The sequence below is a fragment of the Sminthopsis crassicaudata genome, chromosome 5 (assembly GCF_048593235.1).
Source record: "Sminthopsis crassicaudata isolate SCR6 chromosome 5, ASM4859323v1, whole genome shotgun sequence".
Classification (NCBI taxonomy): domain Eukaryota; kingdom Metazoa; phylum Chordata; class Mammalia; order Dasyuromorphia; family Dasyuridae; genus Sminthopsis; species Sminthopsis crassicaudata.
The window spans coordinates 143,147,557-143,165,738 of record NC_133621.1 but is presented as its reverse complement, the minus strand read 5'-3'; the positions used below and the strand labels follow the sequence as shown (position 1 = coordinate 143,165,738).

The 18,182-nt window shown below is 38.1% G+C and overlaps 1 protein-coding gene across 17 annotated transcripts in view; it reads right to left on the bottom strand.

The window, feature by feature from the left end:
• Positions 1-18,182, bottom strand: part of LOC141543321 (uncharacterized) — a 139,120-nt gene that overhangs the window by 1,600 nt on the left and 119,338 nt on the right. For 13 of the 17 annotated variants that reach the window (XM_074268368.1, XM_074268370.1, XM_074268359.1 and 10 more), the window contains 4 exons: positions 14,449-14,505; positions 9,839-9,899; positions 7,750-7,813; positions 6,985-7,178 (listed from right to left, as the gene is read on the bottom strand). In XM_074268368.1, the coding sequence (XP_074124469.1) occupies positions 6,985-7,178; positions 7,750-7,813; positions 9,839-9,899; positions 14,449-14,505 (376 nt within the window). Of the gene's footprint in view, positions 1-6,984; positions 7,814-9,838; positions 9,900-13,952; positions 14,036-14,448; positions 14,506-18,182 lie in introns of those variants that run through there. The other 4 variants (XR_012482407.1, XR_012482409.1, XR_012482408.1 and 1 more) reach the window with 4 other exon arrangements.

The window sequence follows — 18,182 nt, the reverse complement described above, 5'->3', positions numbered from 1 at the left end:
ATTTTTATACATTACCAACACAATCCAACAGCAAGAGATACAAAGAGAAATCCCATTCAAAATAACGCTCAAGAGTATAAAATATTTGGGAATATATATACCAAAGGAAAGTCAGAATTATATGAGCAAAATTGCAAAACACTTGCCACAAAAATAAAGTCAGATTTAAATAATTGGAAAGACATTGAGTGCTCTTGGATAGGCCGAGTGAATATAATTAAGATGACAATACTCCCTAAACTAATCTATTTATTTAGTGCTATACCAATCAGACTCCCAAGAAACTATTTTAATGACCTAAAAAAAATAACAACAGAATTCATATGGAAGAACAAAAGGTCGAGAATTTCGAGGGAAGTAATGAAAAAAAAAATTAAGTGAAGGTGGCCTCACTGTACCTGATCTAGAACTATATTATAAAGCAACAGTCACCAAAACCATTTGGTATTGGCTAAGAAATAGACTAGTTGATCAGTGGCATAGGTTAGGTTCACAGGGCAAGATAGTGAATAAAAATAGCAATCTAGTGTTTGACAAACCCAAAGATCCCAAATTTTGGGATAAGAATTCATTATTTGACAAAATCTGCTGGGAAAACTGGAAATTAGTATGGCAGAAACTAGGCATGGACCCACATTTAACACCACATACTAAGATTAGATCAAAATGGGTCCAAGATTTAGGCATAAAGAACGAAATCATAAATAAATTGGAGGAACAGGGGATAGTCTACCTCTCAGACTTGTGGAGGAGGAATGAGTTTGTGTCCAAGGGAGAACTAGAGATCATTATTGATCACAAAATAGAAAATTTTGATTATACCAAATTAAAAAGTTTCTGCACAAACAAAAGTAATGCAAACAAGATTAGAAGGGAAGTAACAAATTGGGAAAACATTTTTACAATTAAAGGTTCTGATAAAGGCCTCATCTCCAAAATATACAGAGAATTGACTTTAATTTATAAGAAATCAAGCCATTCTCCAATTGATAAATGGTCAAAGGATATGAACAGACAATTTTCAGATGATGAAATTAAAACTATTTCCACTCATATGAGTGTTCCAAATCACTATTGATCAGAGAAATGCAAATTAAGACAACTCTGAGGTATCATTACACACCTGTCAGATTGGCTAAAATGACAGGAACTAATAACGATGAATGTTGGAGGGGCTGTGGGGAAACTGGGACACTGATGCATTGTTGGTGGAGTTGTGAAAGAATCCAACCATTCTGGAGAGCAATCTGGAATTATGCCCAAAAAGTTATCAAAATGTGCATACCCTTTGACCCAGCCGTACTACTACTGGGCTTATATCCCAAGGAAGTACTAAAGAAGGGAAAGGGACCTGTATATGCCAAAATGTTTGTGGCAGCCCTTTTCATAGTGGCTAGAAACTGGAAAATGAATGGATGTCCATCAATTGGAGAATGGTTGGGTAAATCATGGTATATGAATGTTATGGAATATTATTGCTCTGTAAGAAATGACCAGCAGGAGGAATACAGAGAGGCTTGGATACACGTACATCAACTGATGCTGAGTGAAATGAGCAGAACTAGGAGATCATTATACACCTCAACAATGATACCGTATGAAGATGTATTCTGATGGAAGTGGATATCTTCAACATAGAGAAGAGCTAATCCAATTCCAATTGATTAATGATGGACAGAATCAGCTACATCCAGAAAAGGAACACTGGGAAATGAATGTAAACTGTTATTTTTACCTTCTGAATCCAATTATTCCTGTGCAACAAGAAATTCGGTTCTACACACATATATTGTATCTAGAATATACTGTAATATATTTAACATATATAAGACTGCTTGCCATCTGGGGGAGGGGGTTGGGGGAGGAAGGGAAAAAATCTGAACAGAAGTAAGTGCGAGGGATAATGTTGTAAAAAATTACCCATGCATATGTACTGTCAAAAAAAAGTTATAATTATAAAATAAAATAAAAATTAAATAAACAAAAAAAATTGAATGAGATTACTTAACTAGGAGTTTGAGACACTCAAGAGTTGTTTGTGGCAATTCATTGGAGGGTCATTGACCAAGATCTCCAATTGAATTAAACCACTTAACTCGGAGTTTGCAGGCTCTTCCCAGGATGTGGGAGTTTACATCCGGGGGCCCCCCAAGAGGTCTCAGTTTATGTCAGTAGGTTCCTCCAAAACTCCATACTCGAGTCAGTTTCTCTCTAGATGGGTCCCTATGTTCCTCAAATACCCTTACCAGAGTCCCAAAACTTTCAGAGGACTCTGGGTTCTGAAAAAAGGATGTGACCCATGTCCACATGGCTTGGAGAAATCTAGGGAAATGTACTTTACATGCTAAAATCCTCCCCCCCTTCTTAATGCAGCAGACCACATAAAGAAGAGTACAAATAGGAAGCATTCCCATTTTGCTCCTAGGATCCTGTGTCTCCTTCTCAGGTCTTAATAGTTTACTGCCATCTCAAAGATTTCAGGCAGTCTAGGAGAATGGAGTTTTTGAGGAGGAAGAGAAGTTTTCTCCCAAAAATGTGGCCTAAATTGCTATGTTTAAATTTTAATGGTATATGATAGAATTACTTTCAATTGATGACTTTGGAGAATAAGGTTTTAGAAATATGTGTGCATTAATACTGAAGTATTGCTATATTTGATTTGAAGTTTTATAAATGGGTATTAAAACAGTCCTCTGGTAACTAACTAAAGAGGTCACATGTTTATATCTCCTAATTAGATGAAATATAATAAAGGTACTATGTTGTTTGTTAAATTGTACATTGGGCAATTTATAACAATTATATGAGCTTTAAAATTTTGTCACCTCTGCTGGACATAAAGTATAAATTTTGTGAAATTTGGTCTAAAGTTATTTAGATATTACCTATATTCTGAATCTTAAGGTTTATCTTGCTTTCTCCAAAGTGTAGAATTTTTAAAATTTTTATAGAACATTTTTAAAAGATGGTTTTAAGAATAATAAATAATATTTAGGGGGAAATGTAGTGGGCATATCAGAAAGATTGGAACCTGGAAGGGAACAGACCAATTGTGTCTCTGAAGGGAGGGACGCGCCAAACTGACAAATATAAAGCTTCTCCCACTTCTGGGCCTAGGGCTCCCACTTCCCGAAGAGGAGCAGAGCCCGCTACTGGTCCGGAGTGTTAAGATGATTCCTTAAGATTCTTCTTGAATAAATTTCCCTCCATATCTGATTTCCAGTGTCTGGAGTGTATTTCTAACATGTTGAAACCTAAAATTGATAAGTACTCTTGATGTGGATTATGATGTGTGGGATGTTGGGCTGCCACCAAATGATGAGGTTCGGAGAGCCAAAAATCATGTGGGTTATGTAAACACCAGGAATGGTAAATATGAAATAGAGTGGGAGAGCACAGAAAGGGGTTTTAATAATGATGGAAAGGACAAGGTCCTTAATGGAACAGCGGAGTTTCGCGGCAGACAGACCCAAAGAAGGGCAGCAGCTGTGAGATGGCCCACAGGTAGATTTTATAGGGACAGGACTGGGATTCTCCCGTGGCAAGGTAAAACTGCTGAAGACCCCTACAAGGGGTGGGTCTCAGGGGTTTAACATAACTTGGATTTCAAGCTGAACCACCTCCCCAAAGTGGGGGCCATAGAGTTAAACTGATCTCTATTAGAGCCTTCTCCCTGCCTGCCTCAGGGACTCTAAGGGGGGTTGGACTGGCAGGGGAGGTAGACTCAGCCCCTGTTCTGGGCTCCATTTCCCTGGTTTGTGAATCTGTTGGGTTTGAAAAACTCTTGGTTCTGGGTGTAGGAGTTCCAGTCTCTTCACCTTTAGGTTTCTGAAGGGTTTTTTTTCTTTTTTATTAAAGCTTTTTATTTTCAAAACATATGCATGGATAATGTTTCAACATTGACTCTTACAAAACCTTCTGTTCCAAATTTTCCCCTTCTCTCCCCCCACTCCTTCCCTTAGATGACAAGTAATCCAATGTATGTTAAACATGTTAAAATATATGTTAAACCCAATATATGTATACATATTTATACAATAATCTTGCTGCACAAGAAAAATCAAATCAAAAAGGAAAAAATGAGAAAAAAAATGTAAGCGAACAACAAAAATAGTGAAAATGCTACATTGTGGTCCACATTTAGTTCCCATAGTCCTTTCTCTGGGTGCAGATGGCTCTCTTCATCCCCAGATCATTGGAACTCCTCAGTCACCTCATTGTTGGAAAGAGCCACTTCCATCAGAGTTATTCTTCTGAAGGTTTTTGATTGGAATTTTTGTTAATCTGAAATTTAGGATGGAAAACTGTATACTAGTTATTTGTATGATCTGATGGCTTGGGAAGGTGAAGGGCTTACTTAGTCCATCCTTCCCTCATTGAGTGTGGTTGCTCCTTAGAAATGAGGAAACAAACCCACTTACTGGTGCTCACCCTCCCAACCTCTGCCCCGGCCCCTGTTAAATAAAATTCCTTTGCCATTAATTGCTGCTATTGTTTAAAGGAATAGCTTATGTTTACACAGTGCTAATAACTTCATATTTGTTTTTATTTTTCAAGTCTGTGGTTGTTTTAAGCCAAAGTCATTTGTGATGCGGTAGCAAAGGTTCTACTGCTCAACATTGCAAGGAATTTTAAATGAAATTTGTTAGAGAATTCTCTGAAAATGATTACTCCTACTAAGGTCTCCATCTGTCTTCAGCAGAATTATTTAGCACTTATTTAAATGCATTCTGGTCTCAGTTAAGGAATATGATAACAAATATGATCTGTAGCTTTCTTGAAGTACCTAGAACAAAAATTCAAACCACTCAATTTTGGGCTGTGATCTGCAGGTACATGGGACAAATAGTTTAAGATCTAAAACCTCTGATTAGTGAAACTTGCTATTGAGATGGAATCTCTTGGGATTATAACTGATACTATTTTGAGTCTTGAATTTGGGAATGATTATGGAATCTCTTGGGATTATAATCGATACTATTTTGAGTCTTGAATTTGGGAATGATTATGGAATCTCTTGGGATTATAACTGATACTGTTTTGAGTCTTGAATTTGGGAATGATTGTGGAATCTCTTGGGATTATAACTGATACTGTTTTGAATCTTGAGTTTGGGAATGATTGTGGAATCTCTTGGGATTATAACTGATACTGTTTTGAGTCTTGAGTTTGGGAATGATTGTGGAATCTCTTGGGATTATAATTGATACTGTTTTGAGTCTTGAATTTGGGAATGATTGTGGAATCTCTTGGGATTATAATTGATACTGTTTTGAGTCTTGAATTTGGGAATGATTGTGGAATCTCTTGGGATTATAACTGATACTGTTTTGAGTCTTGAATTTGGGAATGATTGTGGAATCTCTTGGGATTATAACTGATACTGTTTTGAGTCTTGAATTTGGGAATGATTGTGGAATCTCTTGGGATTATAATTGATACTGTTTTGAGTCTTGAATTTGGGAATGATTGTGGAATCTCTTGGGATTATAACTGATACTGTTTTGAGTCTTGAATTTGGGAATGATTATCTGATACATTAAGTTAGAAACATCATTTGAGAGTTGAGTTGGCTAGAAGGTGGGATGGTCACTCCATATTTGGTTCGCTGCTGTGACTTATCGACGTCAGGCTGAGGCCCTGAAGGATCAGTTTTGATGCTATTATAATCATGCCCCTGCTTTTTCTTTTGAATAATTTATATGAAAACACCTGTGAAGGAAACACCTTATTCTGATGGGATTCCCCTTTCTCAAAATTGCTTTTGTGTTATAATGTAGTCCTTATTAGAAGAGATGATGCTTAACCAGCTATTTTCAGAATTTTCAGGGAAGAGATGAGCACAAGTCTCAAGAATTAGGGTCTGCACTTAGTGCTCTCTCACGCTATCTCTCGTTATCTTCCTCTAGGCTTTGAGCAATCCCCTTCAGATGTTTAGCACTAGGCAGCTTCAGAGGTCCCTTAGCTTTGGAGTTTGTCTCTCATGAGAGGGTGAAAGATTCCCAGACCTAGGGATCATAATGGCATGTACCTGAGTCTGAAAGCTCTGGCCATTTCTCAGGCCGCACTCTCAAACCTACTGTGTCTGGGAACCGAGTGAGCATCTGGGCACCGATCCAACTGGCTATGCTCTTTATCCTGGCATTTGATGAAGAAGATAAGACTGAATCAGGAAGAATTAAGTCAAGGACGTAACCGATGAATTGAAGGCTAGGATTCTAGTTAGTTCTGGATTTGGGTCATTTCTACTCTGGGGATAAATAGTATTGGATGTGTTCACCAGAGAGGCAGGGAAAGGAACAGCATAAGCAGTTAGCTGCCACCAAAAGAATAAATAGCATGAGAAAACAGAAGGATTCTAAAAAGGTTGTCCCAAAAAGGAGGAAGTGGTAGTTTTACTCCTGGTACAGCCCTGTCAGAAGAATTAGCAGAGAAATCAAAGATTAATTATCCATCCTATTGAATGAAGTGAATGGTGAAAGCTGTCTCACAAGATGGAGACGGTGCTCTCAAGATTGGATGAGGGGCAGCCAGGTGGCGCAGTGGTTAGAGTCCCAGCCCCTGAAGTCAGGAGTTCAAATCTGGCCTCAGACACTTAACAAATCTGGGCAAGTCACTTAATCCCAATTACCTTAGCAAAAAAAAAAAAAAAAAAAAAAAGATTGAATGAAGGTCGGTTGTGTCCCAGGCCCAGGTCTCTTTCTCCAGAGATCGCATGGTTTACAAGGAATAGGATCGTATTCTTTGTGAGATTAAGCTGGGTGGCATTGAAACTCCCAAATAAGGTAATGTAGTAATCCTAAAGATGAGGTTGGGTTAGAAGTTTTTCCTCATTTATGACTTAGAATGTGAGGTCATTTGTCCTGGCTAATCAGGAAAAATTCTTGTCTGTTAACTGGGCCCCGCCTCTCCTTGTCTGACTGCTTGTTGGGAGGGGGTCGCCCTTTCTCACAAGATCATAATAAAATTCCTTTGTGTTTTTACCTCGAGAAAGCTCCTTGATTTAATTTGAGCCGGTGTCTTACACAGTCTATGGGGGCTTGTCCAGGATCACGTGACTGATGAGTGGATGGGGTCTCCGGTGTTAGTAGGATGGTGCTCTGCCTTGCTTTCAAGCAGCCTTCCAACTTCTGAGACCTTTTCTTGCTTCCAAGGTCAAGTGACCCCAAGAGGAGAGACTCAGGGCAAAACGAAAGTCAGTAAATCTGCAGCAAATCCCCGGTGGTTGGGATTGGATGTCAGGCAGGCAGGCAACATGGGGTACCAAACAGTGAGTGACCTGTGAGGCCCTTGAGTGGAGGGTCACAGACTGGGGAGGGGGCTCTGACCAGAATAGGCCTTTGGGGCTGGAGGGAATCCTGCTGAATTGAATGTGGGAGAGCGAAAAGTCTCCACAAAGATTCAGAATAGGAGGGCTCAGCCAAAGCTTCCCTGGGGAAGATAGAAGGGCAAAAAGCAAAGTGAGTAAATAGTGTTGCTCTGTATGGGGAGGATGCTCCAGGGGCTGACTGAGTAGGCCCAACTATATGTAAATAGATTTGTGTGGGTCTGCTTTGCATTCTGTGTTTTCTGTTAAAAATGAGCAACCTGAGTGAGAGTTAAGGATGCTCAAAAATAAAAGAGCCACATAGCTAAGGTGGGAAGTAGGATCTGAACTAATCTCTTAATTCCACATTTTTCTTTTTACACCATCAGGCTAGGTTGCCTTTCCATTCTTATTAGATTTCTATGGATAGAGCAGGAACTTACCATGCATTGGTGAGTCAATCTCCTTTGAGGTGAGGCTTGTGTTGCTGCTCTGGTAAAGATAAGGCTGAATGGGAATGATAAGATCTTTGACTGATGAAGATGGAAATAGTGAGAAAGTTTAAGTATGAATGAGAAGAGCATAGATTGAAAGCCATTGAGAAAATGGAAAAACCATGTGCTACCACCTTAAAAAATGAAGGAAATGAAAAATGACATTTCTGTGGACTCAGAACTGGCCAATTTGAGTCTGCAGAAATAAAGTTATAGAAGTGTTTAAAAAAAATATATTTTAGCAGATTCTGGGGTTTCTGAGGATGGCACTATCAACTAAATTGAGTTGGTCCATTGTGTTTTTAAATAAGCCTAATTTACATAATTAAAAACTTTCTGAGGGAAACTGCAGAAGAAAAAATAAAAACAAAAACAAACTGCTCTTTGGGTTTTTCCAAGCTTTTCAAGTTCGTGGAATCTATCTTGGCAAGGGGGTTATCCCTGGCAGACCTGAGTTCTTCTGGGGTTTGCACAGTACCTCAACATCTTTGACATGGGCCCCCTCCCCAGCATTGCTGGCATAGAGAGTGAGACAGCCACTGGGCCACAGACCTGTAGCCAGACACCTGGGTTCAAATTCCTCCGACCCTCTCCCCCCCCAGGGGTCTTAGAGTATGTTAATTTTTTAAGGCCCTGTGGTCGGACTTGGAAGGGCAGTTCTTTGCTATCTTAAGTTTGGGGCTGTGTATGTGTGTGCTTAAACTGGAATTCTGATTCTGAAATTGTAGGGGAAATTACTATTAATTCATTTGTGCTAAAATTGTGAGCTTGTTGATTCTGGTACCAGCATTTAGAAATGTGTGCATTGATAATGAAATATTGTTCCTAGGAATTTAGATTTAGATCTGTATTTGATTTGATTTTAAGTTAAAAATTTTGTTTTCTGATAACTTACCCTAAAAAGGTCACATGTTGTATCTCCTAATTAGATGAAATATATTTAAACTACTATATTGCTTGCTAAAGAGAAGATAGAGTAATTTGTAAAAAATTGTATGAGCTGTGCTTTAACATTTTGTAGGCCTCGCTGGATATGTGGCATAAATTTTGTGAAATTTGATCAAGGCTATTTAGAATATTAATCTTGAGATCTGTCTTGCTTTCTTCTTGTAACAAAGAAGTAAAAGCAAGAGAATTTGGGGTATGGGGATGTGTGTAATTGCAGAACAATTGGTATCTGAAAGGTGGGTAACGTGTCTAAAAATAAATAAGAAAGTATTGAGGAGGTGTTCCCTGGAGAGAAAGGGAGCCAGGCCCCAGCCTATTTAGGGTAGGTTTTCATGAAATGACACCAGTGGGGAAACTGAGATATAGGAGCATGGGTAAAAGCTCTCCCCTGAGATCTGATGATTTAAGAGAAATTAGTGGAATAACATTGGAACAAATTGTACCTAATTATGGATTGGTAGAGATTATTGAGTCTGATAAAGGGACATATTTTACTTTTAAGGTTTTTATAAGAAATAATGGGGAAGGATTTCAAATTAAGTAGCAATTCCATACACCTGGGCATCTTCCCTCCCTGGAGGGCCTCAGGGTCAGCCAGAGTCAGGATAAATCAAAGATCTTGGTCTTTAGGGGGAGGAGTGAAGGAGGCAGGCAAACTGCCACAGGGCTTGCCAAAGATGTATCCTGGATCCTGGAGTCGGGAGTCTCCAGCCTCTCTCCTCCCAGTCCTGCAGCCAAGTGACCCTGATTTCTCTCCCTCAGCCCTCCAATCCTTGCCTATGATTACCTCACCACCAAGCCTTCTGCAAACCCCAATCATGAGGAGAGCCATCATCCAAATATATGCTTATAGAGCAATTATCTCACATAGAATAGGTGATTAGCCTTAAGTGCTCTCTTGTCTGATTCCAGCGGTACCTTTTCCAGAGTTTAAGCCCTCTACAGGAATTATATACTAGCAGTGTCTTCATCCCCTTTTAGCTCTTAGGAAACAAGGATCGCTGACCAGACAACACTTCTGTAGTTTGCAGTTTTCAAGAAATTGGGCCCTTACTAAATTCTGGAAGAAGCAGAGTAGGAAGAACCTTACCAGAAGTTAGAGATGACTAAGACTGCTGTCTGAAGATTGCAGAACACCAGACTTACAGGACCTGTGGAGAACTTCAAAAATGGGATATTAAGGACAATTTGTAATCTTCAAAATTGACTTTGCAATTGGGAATGTTTTGGTGGGAGATGGGAATGTTTGTGCTTAGAGGAATTTTAACAATACTGGTAATGTAGTTGTTATTTATATTTCCCCCCCAAAAAAAAGTTTAAAGGGACTCCTCAATTGGAGGAACTTGAATTAACATTTTTTTTAGGATGAAGGAATTATTAATGTTAATTCTGATAAGGTTCTTTTGTGTGAAATTAGGATATTCTATATTCTGTATAAGTTCTAATTGGTTGTATGGAGTCATCTTAAAGTTGTACTCATTATTTAAAGGGACTGAGAATAATAGTTTTTGCCTTTGTCCCTTTGAATATGTTTCTATTAGACAATGTGCAATTTAGAATTTCTCTATCGAGCATTTTAAAAGCAAAATGATTTGTGTAATACTGAACTCAAAACCATCTACTTGCATATGAACAATAAGCTGTGGACCTTCTAGGATGAATCTCTAATTGTTATAAATGTAAGGTCATAATACCTATTTAGAATATACCTGAGAGCTAAATTCACCTGAAGCTTTAATTGATGAGATTTGATATTGGAGATAAAATCTCTTGGGACTGTCGCTGATATTATTTGAAGTTTTAAATTCAGGTATGATCGTCTGATGCATCATCAAGCCAGTGATCCACCAGTTGAAAGAAATATGCCACAAGCTACTCAGAAGAATGTGATTCTGAATTGTTACAGGTGGAAGTTAGTATTTGGGCAAGAGTTGTGAGGATGATCTTGGCTTCCGATTAAGGTGGGATCCCTTTGACTCGGTTTCTCAATGGTGTTCTTTTGAATAAGAAGGACTTGTTTTTGGGACACTGATACATTGTTGGTGGAGTGAAAGAATCCAGCCATTCTGGAGAGCAATTTGGAACTATGCCCAAAAAGCTATCAAACTGTGCATACCCTTTGACCCAGCAGCGCTACTACTGGGCTTATATCCCAAAGAAATACTAAAGAGCGGAAAGAGTCATATATGTGCCAAAATGTTTGTGGCAGCTCTTTTTGTTGTAGCTAGAAACTGGAAGATGAATGGATGTCCATCAGTTGGAGAATGGTTGGGTAAATTGTGGTATATGAAGGTTATGGAATATTATTGCTCTGTAAGAAATGACCAGCAGGAGGAATACAGAGAGGCTTGGAGAGATTTAAATCAACTGATGCTGAGTGAAATGAGCAGAACCAGAAGATCGCTGTACACTTCAACAACAATACTGTATGAGGATGTATTCTGATGGAAGTGGAAATCTTCAACATAAAGAAAAGCCAACTCACTTCCAGTTGATCAATGATGGACAGAAATAACTACACCCAGAGAAGGAACACTGGGAAGTGAATGTAAATTGTTAGCACTACTGTCTATCTACCCAGGTTACTTATACCTGCGGAAGCTAATAATTAATGTGCAACAAGAAAATGGTATTTACACACATATATTGTATCTAGGTTATATTGTAACACATGTAAAATGTATGGGATTACCTGTCATGGGGGGAGGGAGTGGAGGGAGGGAGGGGATAATTTGGAAAAATGAATTAAAAAAAAAAAAAAAAAGGACTTGTTTTGATGCTATTATAATCATGTCCCTGCTTTTTTTTCTTTTATGGAAAGTTTTTATAATCAGAGCAAATAGTGAGTAGAAGCCATGAGCACAATTTTCCCCCTTTCCTCCCAAAATGTAATCATTATATCCTAAAGTATTTAAGTGAGTATTTGGTCTAGTCATCTGTCTGATGCTAGATGCATATGTTTGTCTATTTATTTTAGCATTTCTTTTGTTGCTGACTCTTGTGGTAGGCATCTTTATTTGTGAGGGACATAACTGGTTGGGATGATAGGTGGCCCCACTACCTGAGCCCAAGAAGAAAACGCCAATCAATAAGATGTCTGTGGAAGGCTATCCTCATAGCACTTGGTAAGATCCTCCTATTTCCAATCTGTATTATCCAAAATGATTAGAATGAAGGACCAGGAAGGGAGGAAATTATCTGGGTGATCTCATAGTTAATATTCCCATGAGAAAAGACTATGCTTCCAGGAGAAAATATTGACTATTGTCTTGGTAAAAAAAGATAATCAAAGGCATCAGAAAATTAGCACATGTTCTGATTCAAACTTGGACCTCCCCTTTTAACACCTCTTGGTGGGCTTGGTTTGGAGGAGCCTGTTGGAGACAGGCTTTATGGTTCCTCCTGATAGCTCTCAATGGAGTTATGTTCCCCATGTATGATGCAACTTATTGCCAATATGGTTCAGAAAACTGCAAAATCATTAGATAAAAGGTATAGTCATGGGATTAGCACCATCAATGGCGCTCAAGAGCCAAAGTGTGGGAACCCAGGCCTGGGAGGATAGGTCCGATCCTGAAAATGAAGTCAATCAGGGAGTTGAAGACATGTATAATCTTTGGTGTGAGAAGCTTTCAACTGATGAAAGAGAGGGGGGAATTGAATGAAGTGAGCTGTGAAAGCCATCTCACCAGAAGGAGACTGTTGTAAAACTTGAGTGAAGGCCGGCTGTGCCTCAGGGCCAGGTTTCTTTCTCCAGAGACCACATGGTTTAAAAGGAGTGGGACCACATAGCCCTTCTATTGTGAGACTAAGTTGGGGCCATCGTAACATCGAAACTCCCCTATAATTAATTTAGTAACCCTAAAGACGTGGTTGGCTTAGAAGTTTTTCCTCATTTCTGACTCAGAATGCGAGGGCATTTGTCCTGGCTAATCAGGGCCAAGATCCAGCCTATAGAGAGTGTTAGTCCAGACCCCCATATAACTCTTGTCTGTTAACTGGGCCTGTCTCTCCTAGTCTGACTGCTTGTGGGAAGGAAGATGCCCTTCCTCACGAGATCACAATAAAAGTCCTTTCTGCTTTTACCTTGAGAAATCTCCTTGATTTATTTGAGCCAGTGGTCCTTGTCCCATTTACTGTGTAAGAGATCTGTGCAGGAGGTTAATAGACTGTTATAAAGCGGGATGTAAAAAAATATTAGCCAAACTTGAGGGGTTAAAAAAGGATGTGGTGAACTGATGCTGAGTGAAATGAGCAGGACCAGGAGATCCTTGTATACTTCAACAACAATACTATATGATGATCAGTTCTGATGGACGCGGCCTCTCCAACAATGAGATGAACCAAATCAGTTCCAAAGAACTCTGGGAGATGACTATGAACCACTACATAGAATTCCTAATCCCTCTATTGTCTGCCTGAATTTTTTATTTCCTTCACAGACTAATTGTACAGTATTTCAAAGTCCAATTCTTTTTGTACAGCAAGACAACTGCTTGGACTTGTATACGTATATTGTATTTAATTTATACTTTAACATATTTAACATGTATTGGACAACCTGCCATCTGGGGGAAGGGGTGGGGGGAAGGAGGCAAAAAACTGGAACAAAAGGTTTTGCAACTGTCAATGCTGAAAAATTACCCATTCATATATCTTGTAAATTAAAAAGCTATAATAAAAAAAATAAAAAAGGCTGTGGAAAACTAAATTATTAAAAAAGAAAGGTGGATTTGGTTTCTACAGTTATGAAAATTACATTGGAAAAATGAAACTTAAATTAGAAACCCCCAATGACATCAAAGAATAATTGAGGGTAAAGGCTAGTTATCTTCCCCTCAAAGAGAGCATGCTCTTTGGGGGCAGGAACTGTCTTTTATAATCAATGGCCTGAGATTTGAAAAGAAGCTTTTGTTCTTTGCCCTTAGTTCCACCTCTGTTACCTTCCCCCTTCTAAAAAATAAAAAGGAGCCTAAAATGAAGGCTCCTTTGGGACAGGGACTGGCTAGGTAATAAGGTGTGGAAATTCATATTGTGTAACTTGTGTAATATCCAATTAATAGGGAGTCAGGAGAGGGACTTGTGCTTCAGAATAGGAAATAAAATGCTGCCTTTGGATTTCAAAGGTGTGCGTACTCACCTAGGCACCCATACTTGCAAGGATGTAAAATCTTCCCTGCAATCATCAGTGAGTCAGTGGAGTTCTTGCTAGGATATTTTATTTGTTACAGAAGTGTTCTATAAATGCTTATTATTTTATTCGTCCTGTCCTCGTGGAGCTTACAGTCTGATGCGAAAATGAAGGAACAATCATTTTGGAATTTAATTTTAAAATAGAATTTAAAAATTTAAAAATAATTTTTAAAAAAATTTTTAAAATACAATTTTAAATTTAAATCATTTTGGAGTGTAGAAGGGTGCTCCGGAAGGTCAGGCCTACAGAGAATCCGGTTACAATGCTAGTAAGGGACAGTGCCAAGAAAAGGAAGAAAGAATAAACTAGGCCTTCCTCCCACCACGGCCTAGGCTATAAAGATATATGTTTTATTTAAGCAAACTCTTGTGTGTTCAGCATGTTTAAAAAGGAGGGTATCTTCTAAGCAAAAGTGTTGCTGAACTTCATTTTGACCATCCAATTCCCAGAATTCCCCCCCTCAAAAAAAGGAAACATTTCAAACAGGCATTTCCTTATTTACTTACCAGATAGTCTCAACTCTGCATTTCCTTTGCAACACACCCACAGGATCTTGTATTTGGCTATTTATCAGAGAACAAAATCAAGGAAAAGGACCATTTTAGAAGTTGAATCACCAGTTGTATGTGACAGCTTTCTTTTAAACTCTTTAATCTATATTTAAAAAAGAAACAGACTTGTGGCTTCCTTAGGATAGTAGAAGTAGGGTAGGAGTAGAAAGGGAATTCCTCTCACTCTAAAAGCTCTGACTTACAGCGTTTGAACTTTGCCTGGAACTCCAGAGCTTAAACAAATTGCTCGAGGTCTTAGAGCTAGTCTGGGTCATAAGAGGCATTTGAACTTGGGCCTTCCTGGTCTCTCTAGGCCAGCTCTCCATTAGGGCAGGTTGCCTCTCTTAAACTGATTTACTCTGACATTATGAGGTGACCTGACCCATTCTCTGAGACGCCCAAGTGAGTGACCCTGGGCCAAGGTTTCATCATTGGAGCACCCATCCAACCCACTGGAAAGGTTCCACATTGTCTGAGGGTCAAGTGATCTGAGCTCAAAAGGCCTCATCCTCAGTCCCCACAGCTGGTGAGACTGTCTGCTGAGGGTTTTGCAGTCACAGAGTAGTCATGTGGATGAAATTAGGACTCTGAGGCACTGACTCTTGCTCATTTGTGTTTTTGCAACTCGCTGGACAAGCTTTAGGATTAGTCAAAGGGCTTACATGTGGTCAGCTTCCTATTTAATGTTACTACATTTTTGATAGCATAGCAGGAAACTTGGATTCTAGGAAACCAGGAAACCAGCATCGTTTTAAGCAAGTGTGAGTATTCTGTTCCTCTAGTTTATATTCTTTCCCCTTTTGCTGGCCTAGGTCCCTAGAGTCATGTAGAAAGTCCTGCGGTAGTGGAATTCGTTCTCCTGCCCTCCTCCTCCAGCCCACCCTACTACCACACATTCACAATATACCTTCTGAAGACTACTACAGCCTCTTTCTGGTTTGAGAAGCTGGTGGTGAATTCTGCAAGTTACATAGTCAAAATGAAGCCCAGCAACAACCAATTTCTGCATCTTTTGCTTAGGAAATAGTCTTCCTTCTTTGACTTTTTTTTTTTTTCTGAAGCCGTGGGGGTTAAGTGACTTGCCCAGGGTCACACAGCTAGGAAGTGTCTGAGACCAGATTTGAACTCAGGTCCTCCTGAATTCAGGGCTGATGCTCTATCCACTGCAGCACCTAGCTGCCCTGATACCCTTCCTTCTTAAATATCCTGAACATACAGAGTTTGTTTAAATAAAAACATCTATGTTTATAGCTTAGACAGTGATGGGAGGAAGCTTGAGTTTATTGTCTTCCTTTTCTTGGCACTGTCACCGGATCCTCTGTAGTCCTGTCCTTTCTACACTATCATTCTACACTCCAAAATGATTGTTCTTTCCTTTTCACATCAGACTTGTTTCCTTGTATTAATGATGTAAAACATTCCCCCCAAATATAAAGCAAATAGGAAAAAGGGAGAGTGCAGAACTAGACAAGGGATGGAACGGATCATACAAGATAAATGTATAATTTGGATTTTGCAAAATTTAAAAATTTGTACAAATCGAACACAATGTAAGTCTAATATGAAGGTAGTTCGATGATATAGGAGATAGAGGGCTGGCTCTGGAGTCAAGAAAGCTCATCTACCTGAGTTAAAATCTGGATGTAGACACTTATTAAGAAAACCTCAAATGGGGTCATGAGGAATTGGACAATACTGAAGAATGACTGAACAGCAACAATAATGTAGTAAAAATCAGAAAAGAAAGAGATTAACTTGGGAAAGAAATCTTTACAACATGTTTCTCTGATAAAAGCCTCTTTTCCAAGATTAAGAAACGGATTAAAATTTATGAGACTGAGAGTCATTCTTCAACAGATAAATGATCAGTTTTCTGAAGAACAAGGAGCAATTTTCTGAAGAAATCTAAGCTATCAACAATCATATGGAAAAATGCAATTACAGAAATATAAATTAAAGCAACCTTAAGGTTCTACTTTATAACTCTCAGAGTGACAAAGATGACAAAAAAAACCCCTAAATGATGAATGGTGGAGGGGCTGTGAGAATACAGATGCATTATGGTACAAAGCTTCTTAAACTGTGGGCTGCAACACCTCATGGGGTCACAAAACTGAATGTGGGGGTTGCAAAAGTTTTGGCAACAATGTATCAAATAATCTGCCAAGATTTAATTCTTTATATAAAAATTTAAAAGTACATCTATTTCATTAGCATGCAAATTTGTTTTGTATTTAATAAATGGTAAAATTATATGTATACCAAAGAATTATTTTAATATAAATTTCTTTATGACTTTTATCAGTAAATGTTAGACTTATATACCTATTTTATAGACCTAATACTTGGAATTATGTAATAATTTCTCAGGCAAAAAGGGGTCATGAGTGGAAAAAGTTTAAGAAGCCCCATAGTACACTGCAGGTGGAGCTGTGAATTGGTCCAGTTATTTTGGAAAACAATTGGAGTTATGCTTAGAAAGTTACTGTTCCTACCATTGTATCAAGAAAGAAGAAAATGATGTATCTGAATAGAAATCTGAACTCTTTTTGACAGCCAAAAGTTGGAAATTAAGAACTCCTGTTGGAGAATGGCTAAACAAATTATGATATAAATTTGTATATGTAATATAAAATGTAATATATGTGATATAATGTGACATAAAATATAATATAAAATTAGTGTATCATGAGAAATTATGAAATGGACAATTTTAGAAAAAAAATGGAAGATTTTTATGAATTGATGCAAAGTGAAAGGAATAGAACTAGGAGAACAACCTATACAACAAAACTATTAGAAAGAAAAACAACTTTGGAAGACTTTAGAACTCTGATCAATACAAAAGATAAACCACAAGACTAAATGAATGAAGACAAAATACACCCCTCTCCTGATAGAGAGGTAATTAACTTAAAAGATACAGGAGGAGACATACTTTTTTAAACCTGGATAATGTAGGAAATTTTTTTTTACTGAATTATATAGATATGTATTAAAGTATATTTTTTATTTGCTCAGTGGAATGGGGCTAGTTGAGGGACAGGTTTATAAAAAAAGAGAGAGAACAGAGGGCAGTTTAGAAGGACTCTCAGACAAGCATTAGAGTTTTGAAATGTATATTTTTAAAAGTAGAAACAACTGGTAGAAATTCACAGTTCCATACAATTCTATTTATATGGAAAAACTCCCTTTCTCTTTTTTGGGGGGTGGTATTTAGGTCCAAGATAAAAAAAAAATTTTGAAAAAGCAATAGCATTTATTAAGTATCTTTTATGTGCAAAGCCCTATATCCTAGCATAGGAGATAGATCTTTTAGGCTAGTCTTGTGGTCTGAGTATTCTTATAAAATTATTTTTTTTGACTACTTTCAGGATATTTCTGTTACCTGATAGTACCTGATTGCTGGTGCATCAATGTCTACTTTATGTTTTTGGTTTACAGTTTTGATTCTTTTTAATTTAACAATTTTTTAAAAATCACCTAATCTATATCTTTCTCTTTGTTTCTTTCTGCCTCTCCCTTCACTTCATCCATATATATATATATATATATACATATTCCATCCATCCAAATATGTGTGTATATGTGTATATATACATATATGTATGTATGTATAATGTTCCATTCATAGTCATCGCTTTTGCAAATAAAAGAAGCAAGTGCCTTCTTGTCTCTCTTTTTTGGGG